Source organism: Lactuca saligna, chromosome 3 (genome assembly GCF_052625555.1).
Source record: "Lactuca saligna cultivar CGN05327 chromosome 3, ASM5262555v1, whole genome shotgun sequence".
Taxonomy (NCBI): domain Eukaryota; kingdom Viridiplantae; phylum Streptophyta; class Magnoliopsida; order Asterales; family Asteraceae; genus Lactuca; species Lactuca saligna.
In genome coordinates this window covers 61175511-61189653 of record NC_136419.1, presented here as the reverse complement: position 1 = coordinate 61189653, position 14143 = coordinate 61175511, and the positions used below count along the sequence as shown (strand labels likewise).

General features: G+C 39.3%; 1 protein-coding gene across 1 annotated transcript; it reads left to right on the top strand.

Moving 5' to 3' along the window:
- Positions 1-2722: 2722 nt before the first annotated feature.
- On the top strand, positions 2723-4568 carry LOC145035601 (uncharacterized). The gene is made up of 2 exons (XM_078984124.1): positions 2723-3854; positions 3943-4568. The coding sequence occupies exons 1-2, from the start codon at positions 2723-2725 to the stop codon at positions 4566-4568; spliced, it is 1758 nt and encodes a 585-aa protein (XP_078840250.1).
- The last annotated feature ends 9575 nt before the right edge of the window (positions 4569-14143 follow it).

Genomic DNA, 14143 nt, shown 5'->3' with positions numbered 1-14143 from the left:
TGATTTCTTATGTTATTGGACTCTTTTGATCATCTTGTAAACTCCTTTTATTGAAGTCCATGCACTATGGGCCTATTTGCAAAGTCCATCTAGTAAATAGTACTTAATGTGTTAATTGAGTCATTTGGAATACACACAAGAAAAACACTCTAAACCCTCCCTCTCTCTCTCTCTCTAAAATCATCCTCTCTCTCTCTCTCTCTCTCTCTCTCTCTCTCTTTGGGATCAAGAGCAGCCAAGGGGCTGTTGTTTGGAGCTTAATTCTTGTTCATTTCCAGTCTTGATTCATATTAGTATGAACCTCCTTATCATTTCTTACAACTTGATTCATAACCTTGTTCTAGTTTTATGATTTCATCTTCACTTCTTCTCCTTCTTATTTGATTTGTAATTGCATGTTATACATCATCTCAAGATCCTATCTTCACTCCATATATGGTGGATGATGGATCTAGGGGATTACATGTGACAAAAGATCATGGAAACCATAAAAAGGGAGAATGGTGATTTTATGTGCTTATGTTCATTTTCATGTTGATTGTTATTACAATCTTGTGGCAAAATGAAATCCTAATGATACCTAACCTTTTTTAGTACCACCATGATCATGGGGACTAAATTGGGATAATGAACACATCTTAAAACGCGTTTCAAAGGGAGAAGGATGGATAAGCCAAAAAGGAATCACAGGTGGCTACGATTACGTTTTTCATCAGATCTGTAGTCATTTTGTAAAACTAATATATTGAGCTCTAGAACTCAAACAGACCCCAAAATAGTTCCAAAAGTTCATAAATTGAGTTGGCTAACTTTCTTAAGCAGCCAACCTCACTGATAAGGACTTTATCTATGGGAAATAATGGCATCTTTGCTGTTAGGTCTGATTCGGGTCTGTTCTGATATGTCATTTTATTTTCAACATTTCTAAGGCTTGGAAAAAGATTCAGAGTGATTACAAGTTTCTATATGTTCCTTATATTATGAATTTAAGATCTTGAGAATATGGGGTGTTATTTCCAATTATAAATTGGTTAGAATGGATCCACACTCCAGATCAGTGGGCAGTTACCAGCTTTTGCTAGTGCTGTGATTGTCCACAATGTGAATTTTATATTGGGAGTTTGGGAGATGCTTTTCATTCAATTCCAAATCTGAGACTTTTATTTATATGTCCTTTACTTCTCTTAAATTGTTTTTGGACGAATTCTACTCACAAGTTAGGTAGAATTTTCCAACATCACTTGACTGTATTGTTGGAGACAGAAGTGATACACCATTTTGTAAAATTCATATTTAATTCATCTTTTGGAGTTAGAATGATTTCTTTATAGTTTTGGAATCCTGAGCAATCATAGTTTCCTATAAAATTGAGCTAAATCTATGTTTCTGTTTTAGATTTTGGAGTAAATCCGTTTTAAACAAGAAGTCTGTTTTAGGGACCTTGCTGTGATTACTCTTTTCTCAACTCATAGCTTCATTACTTCTCCTTTCTAACCTTTAGTCCTTCTTAGGTGAGGTTTTGAAGTTTTCTCAATATTGGTAGCATTATTTGATTCTTAGCTATCCTTACTACTCACTCAAGGTGAGTTCTCTCACACCATTGTATTGATTATTGTGTTTGCTAGTTAGCTCGTGTGTGATTATTTGAATTTATTATAAAAGCATGATATATAAGTATTGTTTTAATTCCTACATGTGCACTATATGTAACTAATCATGGATATGGGGACACCACCAAAGGATACGGATTTACCGGTGCAGTGGGTAGGTAAGATCACCAACGTAATACTCATCGTGAGGTGCGGTGATTAGGGCCAAGTGATACGGGATCTTCCCGGTGCGGCTCAAACCTACAAGTCCTTCTTGTATTATTGGCGTTGATTCGTTCTTTGCCCTTATTATAAAACTATAATTGGAAAATGGATTAGGGTTAGTAAATATGAATGTTAGTATAATGTTTGTGTTTGAATTCACTAAGCTTTGTGCTTACGGGTTCCCTTATAACTTTTCAGGTGTTAAGATTAAAAAGGCTAGGGCTTGACATGGAGCACCGGGACATCACTACTAGTTATTTTTGTTGGGACCTTATTATTATTATTACTTCCGCACTTATTTTATAAGATTATTAAGTAGATGGATTATGCTATGACTATTTCAGTTGTTTTAATTTAATTTAAGATGGGTTTTAAAAGTTTAAAATTTTTGCAAAAATTTGGGTGTCACAAGTTGGTATCAGAGCCACAATTTGAGGGAAATAGGCATTGTTGTGGATGTTCTAGACTCAAATTTGAGGCTCTATAAGATTTTATTTTCTTTTTAATAGATTTTTCAAACTTTCTGATGACTAGTAGTGGAAGATGTCGCGGTGTGTCAGTCGGCCAACTAAGTAAGCCTTATTTCTTATGTTAAATGTTTATGTTAAATTGTTGACTGTTGGATTCTACTGGTCTTAAAATGTTAGATTACACACTTATTTAATGTTAACATGTGAGAAAGTTGTACAATTAACGGCTAGAGCGAGCTGGAAATTTTGAAACTAGACGCGAATGCGAAATTGGAACTTGTATGGAAGGTAGTAGAAGGGCCCCTACTATTTGAAACATCGGTGCCGGTTTCGGGTCGGGGCCAGGTTGAGAAATTTTCGGCAAGCTGAGTGTTTCGTCTTCCTAGAAATATCTAGGCTGAATTATTTCTATATATTTTCCTCCATCTACGGATACAAATGGCTCCGCCTGCTCGCCTTAATCAGCTCCAAATGGAGCAAGTTAGGAATATTTCCGCTGAGGAATTCAATAACGCTTTCAACGAACTAATCTCGAGCGTGACCAATGACATAATCAAACAGGTCAAAGCTCTTCTGGATGAGCGCCTCGTAGCTATTCCCGGGGGAGCGTTACCGGCTCCGCCCGTTTGGGATTCGACATACTACTTCGAGAAGTTCAGCAAGTGTAGCCCTCCTCTTTCGAACGGTGAATCTGACCCAGTTGCTGCTAAGCACTGGGTGTCAGATGTTGAGGGCGCCTTCATGTATGTTGGGTGTCCGAACCTGTACAAAGTTGTGATCACCATGAATCAACTGCGAAAAAGGGGAAAGACATGGTGGAACACCATCACCGCTCTATTAAATGTAGAAGAAGTGAGGCCCATGTCTTGGGCCCAATTTGTGGAGAGGTTCGAGGCACAATATGTGCCTAAGGTGGAGCAGCAGTGGATGCAGCAAGAGTTCATGGCCTTACAGCAAACTACCGAGTCTGTTAGCGAGCTAAACGCCAAGTTCTTGGAGATGCTATCTTTTTGTCCCTCGTTTGCTGGGAACGAGGCTTGGTTGGTCAGGCGGTACACTACCATTCTACGTACTGAGATTCGGGAATTCATTAGCATACAGGAGTTCCCGACTTTATCCGCGATCATGGATGCAACGAGGAGGAGGGAAATCGAGTTGCAGACCCAGTCCAAGAGGAAGTCCAATGACACCTCCTCCAAGACATCCAGAGATGCCCAGAAAAAGCAAAAGCAGGGTGGTAAGTCAAGGTATGAGTACAGGCCGTCTTCAGGTCAGGGTGCGATAAATCCGTTGATATGCTACAATAGCAAAAAGCCAGGGCATCATTGGAAGAATTGTAGGGCTCCCCCTGCGAGTGCAGTTCCTCAGATTACTTCTGCTGCTCCCGTCTGCTATTACTGCAACGAGACGGGACACAAGAAGCCCGAATGCCCGAAGTTGAAGGCAGGTAAAGGAGGCGGGGGTACAAATCCTGCAATAGCATCGTCTTCTAAGGGACCCACTATGGTGACACGAGGTCGTGCTCACCAGATGACTGCGGATGAGTCGGTGATTACCGCAACAGTGGCAGGTACATTTTTTTTATTTTCTTTTCTCTCCTGCCATTATTTAATAAATGGTAGTTAGAATTGTTTACATGATTGTATGTGGTAAATCAGGCACTTATTTGCTAGATTCCGATCTCGCTGTTGTTATGTTTGATAGCGGTGCTACCCATTCTTTTGTATCTCGCATGTTTATTAATCGTTTGGGGTGTAGTATCGAAAAATTGGCTCGCCCAATGGTTGTCGAATTTGCCGACAACCGCACTATTTATGTCACAGATGTTTATCGGGGTTGCACTCTCGAGTTTTCTGGAGTTGAATTCCCTATTGATCTTATCCATATTGCGATGCGAGAGCTGTGCGTTATCGTACGCATGGATTGTATTGATGCGTTTGATGAGGAAATCCACTATCGTAAGAAGCAAGTTCGTGTTCGAAACCCTAGAGGTGGAGAACTTATTATTCAGTGGGACATTCCCCGCTTGGCTATGGCTTCTTTCTCTTATACTATAGCACTAGACGACGTTCCTATCGTTTCCAACTTCAGCGATGTCTTTCCGGAGGAACTCCCTGGCTTGCTACCTATTCAGCAAGTGGAGTTTCGTATTGATTTGGTGCCAGGTGTGACTCCGGTAGCGAAATCTCCTTACCGCTTGGCACCACCTGAAATGAAAGAGCTCCAAGATCAACTTCAAGAACTAAGTAATATAGGGTTTATACGGCCAAGCTGCTCGCCTTAGGGTGCTCCTATTCTCTTTGTGAAGAAGAAAGATGGATCCCAACGAATGTGTATTGATTATAGGGAGCTAAACAAGTGCACGATAAAGAATAGGTACCTGTTGCCACGTATTGACGATCTTTTCGATCAGCTTCAGGGAGCATCTTGGTTTTCCAAGATTGATTTACGTTCCGGTTACCATCAGATGCGGATTCGTGAAGAAGACATTGAGAAAACAACATTCTGTACTTGATATGGGCACTTTGAATTTGTGGTGATGCCTTTTGGGCTTACCAATGCAACCGCAGCGTTTACGGATCTCATGAACCGGGTGTGTAGCTTGATGCTTGACTGTTCGGTCATAGTATTCATAGATGATATCTTAGTCTATTGTAAGAGCAAAGAGGAGCATCAGCAACACCTTCGGGAGATTCTGAAAACTCTGGCATGAGAAAGGCTTTATGCTAAATTCTCAAAATGTGAATTTTGGTTGGAAGAAGTTCAGTTCTTTGGGAATGTAGTAAAGAAACATAATATTAAGGTCGATTAAGCCAAGGTTGATGCGGTTAAACAATGGAAGATTCCAAAAACACCTTCTGAAATTTGCAGTTTCTTGGGTTTAGCCGGTTATTACCAGAGGTTCATTGAAAATTTCTCTAAAATCGCCTTACCACTCACCCGATTGACCAATAAATCAATGAATTTCGTTTGGGGCCTGGAGCAGCAGCTGGCGTTTGATGAGTTAAGGATACAATTGTGTGATGCTCGGATTTTGGCCTTACCTGATGGGGTTGAGGATATGTTGGTTTACTGTGATGCATCGCTTCAGGATCTTGGTGGCGTGTTAATGCAACGAGATAGGGTGATAGCCTATGCCTCCCGATAGCTAAAACGCCACAAACGAAACTACCCCACTCATGATTTGGAGCTTGGGGCTGTTTTTTTCGCTCTTAAGATTTGGAGACACTATCTCTATGGAGTGAAGTTTATCATATACACTGACCATAAGAGTCTGAAATATTTGTTCGAGTAGTGGGATTTGAACATGAGGCGGATTCGATGGTTGGATGTGGTAAGAGATTATGATTGTGAAATTCACTACCACCCCGGTAAATCTAATGTGGTAGATGATGCTCTCAGTCGTAAACAATCTGCCGAACCGATTCGAGCTAAGTGACTCCGGATCACGATGGTGTCGTCTTTGTTAGATCTAATTCGGGACACCCAAAAGATGGCAATACTGGAGGAAAGCATCAGACATGAGAAGATTGGGAAAGAGTTGCCTAAGATGGAACGAGATGGGTGGGGTTTGCTGACTCGCTACGGTAGGGTTTGGGTTCCATATACCAGGGGAATTCGGAAAACCCTAATTGATGAGTCTCATAAGTCAAAATTTTCTATCCATCCTGGTGCTACTAAAATGTATCGGGACCTTCATGAGGCTTACTGGTGGAATGGAATGAAGAATGATGTGGCTCGATTTATGGAAGAATGTATGAGCTGTCGGAAGGTCAAGGCGGAACACAAGAAACCGCATGAGAAATTGCAACCATTGGAGATTCCTGAATCGAAATGGGAGCATCTAACCATGGACTTCATTACAAAACTTCCTAGAAATGCCCGAGGATCCGATACGATATGGGTTATTGTTGATTGTTTGACTAGGAGTTCTCACTTTCTAGCTATAAAGGAGAGCTCATCGGTGGAGAAATTAGCCGAGATCTTTGTTCGGGAGATTGTCTCAGTACATGGGGTGCCCATTTCTATCGTCTCCGATCGAGACACCCGATTTACCTCTTGGTTCTGGAGGAAGTTTCAAGAGGAATTGGGCACACGATTACATTTTAGTACCACCTTCCATCCGCAGACAGACGGGCAGAGTGAGCGGACGATTCAGATCTTGGAGGACATGCTTAGGGCATGTGCGATTGATTTTGGGGGTAGTTGGGATGACCATCTACATCTAGCTGAGTTTTCTTATAACAACAACTATCACTCGAGCATTAAAATGGCTTCGTATGAAGCCTTGTATGTGAGGGAGTGCAGGAAGCCCGTTTGTTGGGGAGAGGTTGGGCAGAGGGTACTTGGGAGTACCGATATCGTGCTACGGACTACGGAGAAAATCCAAGTGATTCGGGATCATTTGGTCACAGCGAGCAGTCGTCAGAAAAGTTATGCTGACAAAAGACGCTCCAATCTTGAGTTCCAGGTGGGATATTATGTGTTGGTTAAAGTCTCCCCTGGAAAGGTGTGATTTGATTTCGGAAGCAGGGAAAGCTCAGACCCTGATTCATTGGACCCTACAAGGTCATAACCCTTATGGGGAAGATGGCTTACCGTTTAGAGCTTCCTGACGAGCTTAGTCTAATTCATAATACATTCCACGTGTCTCAGTTACAAAAATGCGTTGTTGATGAGACCGCTGTGATACCACTGGAGGACATACAGATTAACGAGCGTCTCAATTATGTTGAGAAACCAATCGCTATTTTAGAACGGAAGACGAAAGGTCTCCGCAACAAGACTATAAACCTGGTTAAGGTGTAGTGGCAGCATAGGAAGGGTTCAGAATGTACTTGGGAACCGGAATGCGAGATGCGGGCTCATTATCCGTATCTGTTTTTAGGTGTTGACTTCAAGGATGCAGTCCGTTCTTAGTGGGGGAGAGTTGTAACGCCCCGGTTTTTCTCGGTACGTTTGGTTATTTTAATTTAATTATCCTTGTAATTTTGGGTTAATTTATTTAACCAATGTCTGATTTCTTATGTTATTGGACTCTTTTGATCATCTTGTAAACTCCTTTTATTGAAGTCCATGGATTATGGGCCTATTTGCAAAGTCCATCTAGTAAATAGTACTTAATGTGTTAATTGAGTCATTTGGAACACACACAAGAAAAACACTCTAAACCCTCCCACTCTCTCTCTCTCTAAAATTTTCCTCTCTCTCTTTGGGATCAAGAGCAGCCAAGGGGCTGTTGTTTGGATCTTAATTTTTGTTCATTTCCAACCTTGATTCATATTGGTATGAACCTCCTTATCATTTCTTACAACTTGATTCATAACCTTTTTCTACTTTTATGATTTCATCTTCACTTCTTCTCCTTCTTATGTAATTGTATGTTATACATCATCTCAATATCCTATCTTCACCCCATATATGGTGGATGATGGATCTAGGGGATTACATATGGCAAAAGATCATGGAAACCCTAAAAGGGAGACTGGTGATTTTATGTGCTTTATGTTCATTTTCATGTTGATTGTTATTACAATCTTGTGGTAAAATGAAATCCTAATGATACCTAACCCTTTTTAGTACCACCATGATCATGGGGACTAAATTGGGATGATGAACACATCTTAAAATGAGTTTCAAAGGGAGAAGGATATATAAGTCAAAAAAGGAATCACGGTTGGCTACAATTCTGTTTTCGATCAGATCTGTAGTCATTTTGTAAAACTCATATATTGAGCTATAGAACTCAAACGGACCCCAAACCAGTTCCAAAAGTTCAAAAATTGAGTTGGCTAACTTTCGTAAGCAGGCCAACCTCACTGATAAGGACTTTATCTATGGGAAAGAATGGTATCTTTTCTGTTAGGTCTGATCCGTGTCTGTTCTGATATGTCATTTTGTTTTCATCATTTCTAAGGCTTGGAAAAGGATCCAGAGTGATTCCAAGTTTCTATATGTTCCTTATATTATGAATTTAAGATATGGAGAAAATGGGGTGTTATTTCCAACTATAAATTTGTTAGAATAGATCCATACTCCAGATCAGTGGGCAGTCACCAGCTTTTTCTAGTGTTGTGATTGTCCACAATGTGAATTTTATATCGGGAGTTTGGGAGATGCTTTTCATTCAATTCCAAATATGAGACTTTTATTATTATGTCCTTTACTTCTCTTAATGTTGGTTTGGACGAATTCTACTCACAAGTTAGGTAGAATTGGCCAACATCACTTGACTGGATTGTTGGAGAAAGAAGTGATACACCATTTTGTAAAATTCATATTTAATTCATCGTTTGGATTTAGAAGGATTTCTTTATAGTTGTGGAATCGTGAGCAATCATAGTTTCCTATAAAATTTAGTTAAATCTATGTTTCTGTTTTATATTTTGGAGTAAATCCATTTTAAACAGCAAGTCTGTTTTAGGGACCTTGCTGTGATTACTCTTTTCTCAACTCATAGCTTCATTACTTCTCCTTTCTAACCTTTAGTCCTTCTTAGGTGAGGTTTTGAAGTTTGCTCAAGATTGGTAGCATTATTTGATTCTTAGTTATCCTTACTACTCACTCAAGGTGAGTTCTCTCACACCATTGTATTGATGATTGTGTTTGCTAGTTAGCTCGTGTGTGATTATTTGAATTTATTATAAAAGCATGCTATATAAGTATTGTTTTAGTTCGTACATGTGCACTATATGTAACTAATCATGGATATGGGGACACCACCAAAGGATACGGATTTACCGGTGCGGTGGGTAGGTATGATCACCAACGTAATACTCATCGTGAGGTGCGGTGATTTGGGCCAAGTGATACGAGATCTTCCTGGTGTGGCTCAAACCTACAAGTCCTTCTTGTATTATTGGCGTTGATTCTTTCTTTGCCCTTATTATAAAACTATAATTGGAAAATGGATTAGGGTTAGTAAATATGAATGTTAGTACAATATCTGTGTTTAAATTCACTAAGCTTTGTGCTTACGGTTTCCCTTATAACTTTTCAGGTGTTAAGATTAAAGAGGCTAGGGCTTGAAATGGAGCACCGGGAAATCACTACTAGTTATTTTTGTTGGGACCTTATTATTATTATTATTATTATTACTTCCGCACTTATTTTATAAGATTATTAAGTAGATGAATTATGTTATGACTATTTCAGTTGTTTTAATTTAATGTAAGATGGGTTTTAAAAGTTTAAAATTTTTGCAAAAATTTGGGTGTCACATCATGAAATGCAGCTATGGCTAATATAACCCTAATAGAGTTTATCTTGGCTACTTGAGAAAAGGTCTCATCATAACCAACTCCCGGAGTTTGTGAGAAACCCTTTGCAACCAGTCGTTCCTTATAAGTGTGTACATTACCTTCCATGTCGGTCTTCTTCTTGAAGAGCCACTTGCACCCAACTGTCTTACGGCCTGGTACATTGTCAACCAAGTTCCAAACTTGATTGTTAAACATCGACTATATCTTGCTGTCCATTGCCGCTTTACACTTAGCTGACTCAGGGCCTGCCATGGGTTCTGCGTAACTGTTAGGTTGATCCATATCATCACTGATAAGTGTATCACCTTCCGCAGTAATATGGAATCCATAGTAATGCTCAGGTGCATTCCTAACCCTTGTGGAACGCCTCAGAGGTACATACTTGTCAATTGGCTCAACATGAGTTTCCTCCTCAAGTTGAGTGCTAGGGTTTTAAGTTCCTTTACCACTTGACTCTTGAATTTCATTAAGGTCAACTTGCCTCCCACTGTTTCCTTGGCTTATGAACTCTCTCTCTATCTCTCTCACTCTCTCAAGACATCCCTCCTAGCTACAAAGACCACATTTTCACTAGGTCTGTAGAAGAGGTAACCAAAGGATTTTTGAGGGTAGCCGATGAAAATACACCACTCACTTCGAGGTTCGAGCTTATCTTGAGTCTCGCGTCTCACAAAAGCCTCGCAACCCCAAATCTTGATGTGGTCTAGTTTGGGTACTTTACCAGTACACATCTCATGAGGAATTTTGACAACTTTCTTTGTAGCGACCAGATTAAGGATATGTGAGGTAGTCTCTAAGGCATACCCCCAGAATGATATTGGTAGCGAAGCTCGACTCATCATGGAATGAACCATATCAAACAAGGTTCGATTATGCCTCTCAGCTACACCATTCAACTGCGGTGTCTTGGGAGGTGTCAATTGTTAGACAATCCCACATTCCCTAAGATAGTCGAGGAACTCTGAACTAAGATACTCACCACCTCGATCAGATCGAAGCATCTTAATGTTCCTGCCCAATTGATTCTCGACTTCCTATTTAAATTCTTCAAACCTTTCAAAAGTCTTTAACTTATGCTTGATTAAGTAGACATATCTATACCTACTTTAATCATCAGTAAAAGTCAAATAATAACGATTAGCATCCCTTTCGGCATGTTTGAAGGGTCCACACACATCCGTGTGTACAGGATCCAACAAAAATTCACCCCTTTCACAAGAACCTGTGAAGGGTGACTTTTTCATTTTTCCAAGTAAGCATGATTCATAACTATCATCTGAATTCAGGTCAAATGACTCCAAGACTCCATCATTTTGGAGTTGGCCTATGCGTTTCTTACTTATATGTCAAATTCGACAATGCCATAAAGATGCTTTATCCAAGTTATTATCATTGACAGAATCAATACACAATACATTATTTCCTAAGTTATCAACCATACTTACAGTTTCATACACACCATGACAAGGTAATGCTTTAAAATAAAGAATATTATTAAAGAAAGCATTCATCGAACCAACTTCATTATCAAATGAAAAGGTGAAACCTTGTTTATACAATGCATGAAAGGAAGTAATATTTCTTGCCATTGCAGGCGAATAACAACATTTATTCAAATCTAAACTAAACCCACTACTTAGAAATAAAGTATAAACTCCAATCTTGGTGATAGGTAAATCTTTCCTATTCCCCATGATTAAGTTTATTCTTCCATGCTCCACATTCTCACTTCTTCTTAGTCCCTGCAAATCAGAACATTTATGAATACCACAACCGGTATCAAGGACCCAAGAGTTAGAATGGAGTGATAGTTATTAAATAAGATAGTGTAAATACCTGCATGTTTGGGTTTAACTTTCCCATCCTTCACATATTGCTGGCACTTTGGGCAGTTCCGCTTCCACTGTGACTTTTCATGGAAATAGAAGCATTCAGCCTCTTTTGGGTCAGAAGAAGGAGTGACGACACCTTTCTTGGTTCCACTTGAAGAAGAGCCATCAAGGGTCCTAGCCTTGGTACCCTTCGAAGAGCTCTTCCTCTTCTTCCCTCGACCTTTCCCGATTGCCAAAACCGGGGCGGAGTTTGGAGTAGGAGTGTTAACAACTGCCTTACCTTTAAGACCTTTTTCTACAGTCTTGAGGAGTCCCTGAAGTTTGCTGAGTGTGACCTCTTACTTATTCATGTGATATGTCATGCGAAATTGATCATAGCACGAGGGTAAGGAGTGTAAAATGATATCTATTGCAAGCTCCTCAGGGAAGTTCACATTAAGCTTCAACAACCGATCCACATACCTTTGCATTTTCTTCATGTGGCTCGTGACGGATTCTTCGTCCTTCATCATGGTTGTTATGATGGAGCAGATGATTTCATACCTCTCTTGTCGTGCACTTTGATGGTGTATTTCCATCAGATCTTGGTGCATTTGAAAAGGGTAGAAGTCCTCATAGGACTTTTGGAGTTCTGCTGTCATTGTGGCCAACATGATGCATGCCACTTTAGTAGCATACCTTTAATGTGCCCGGAAGTCAGCAATCTCCTGGGGAGTTGAAGTGGTATCATCAATCTCCTTACGCTCCTTGTCAATAACATATTCTTTGTCTTCGTAGCGGGTAACTATCCTGATGTTTCTGATCCATTCATTGAAGTTGGATCCATTAAAAGTGACTTTCCCACACAAGTTCATACGGGTAATGGAGACATTAGGATTACAGCCAGAAGTAGCATTTTTTTGAAGACATTTGAAAGAAGAGAACACGATTAGTTTAGATATTAAGAGAGTCCTTAATAAAACACCCAAATGTAATATTAAGGCTATGATCCAATCACAATATATTATAACTTAGAAGAGGTATGCCGTAATCCAAGCTATAACATATTTGAAAGGTTGGTGAATGACGATTCACCAATTTCCACCATGAAAAATGAAATATAAATATTAGGTTTTTAATTGGTTCTTAGAAATTCCTAGATTCTTTTGAGATTCAACGAACTTTTCAAAGGCATGTTTCAATCTCGAGTGTGCCCTCTAAGTTTTGTGACTAGGATACCGAGGATCACAAAACGAGGTGTGAAGTAACCATGTAAATCACTTGGTACCCTTCAAGTTTACCACTCAATCGATGTGCCGGTAAACCACACACACTCCACCGATACTATGATAACCTTAAGTCACCCTTTACCTACCTTGTTAAGTCCAAGTTAGTGTGCCGGTTAACCACACATGCTCCACTAACGACTTAAACAAAGTGTAAAGTGTAATTTCATCGATTAGCACCTTATTCACATTTTTCCTAAAGTAACTAAGATTGAGAATTTAATAAAGACATTTAGTTACTTTATAATATTCATCATGCTTTTAATGAGAATTTATAAGTCATTATCCTACCCGTTCGGCTAATGACCCTCCACCGATCAAGGAAGCGGTGGGTGAGAGTGGACACCCATTAAGCTGCCATTTTATAGGCAACAACCTTATACCCCCTTATAGACCGGCTTCGTGAATGAGGCGTACTAGCGGTAGGACGACTTGATCTTATACATATATGTTATTAACTTATAATATTATAAAGTATAAGGGTTGAATTTTAACTTTTAAAATTCTAAGGGTTGGAACTAAAGTTTATTAAGTGACTTTACATGTTCCAAAACTTGAGGGCAAGTTTTGTAACTTTACAAAACCTTTCACATTCATAAGTTACGAGTCACTAAAATGAAGAGTCTTCATTTTATAACTTATGTGTTATTTAATGACTTTTAACACAAAGAGACTTTTGGTTATCCATAACTCGAGGACACGTTATGGACTCCATTAAAACACATAAAGATCATGAATTAATCATATAAACAAGTAACTCCTATGATCTATCAAGTACTCATAAGAACATGAACATTCATATCAAAATTTCAAGAACATATGAACATATATAATCATGAAAAATTTATATTACCCATTGTAAATGGATTAGAACAATCATTACACCATCTAAAACAAGTTTCACAATACCAAAACAGTTTAGGTGAATGTTTCTAGTCCATTTATAGTAGCCAAGCTCCAAAAACTGATCATTGGATGACAAACTCGTCGAGTTCATCAGGAAACTCGTCGAGTTCATGCTATAACACACAAACTCGGCAAGTTCTTGGCCAGAACTCATCGAGTTTTCTTGTCTGGACAATTTTTGGCTTTTGAAAACAAGTTTGCATCAAATATTTAACAAACAAGCCTAGGATCTGATACCACGGAGGGGTTTTGAGCATTCTAACACTTCCTAAGTGTACATGCAACCCTAATAACCTTGGATCTATGTTTGTCTAAATACATGAAAAATTTGGTTTCCAAGGTTCATAATCCTATCTAGCATACATGGGAACTTTAGTCCTAAAAGGATGGCTAGAAATACATACCTTGTAGTTGATTTTGATTCCTTGAAGTACATACCTCTTTCATTTTGATTTTGGGCTAAAACCCATAAGATGCTCCATGGTGTATTTGTTGGATAAGGTGTCTAAGTCCATAACGTATTTGGTATATACTTGACTCGACTCGGCATGGTCCATTTGGGTTGCACTTCAGTCAAACGATTTATGGATAATA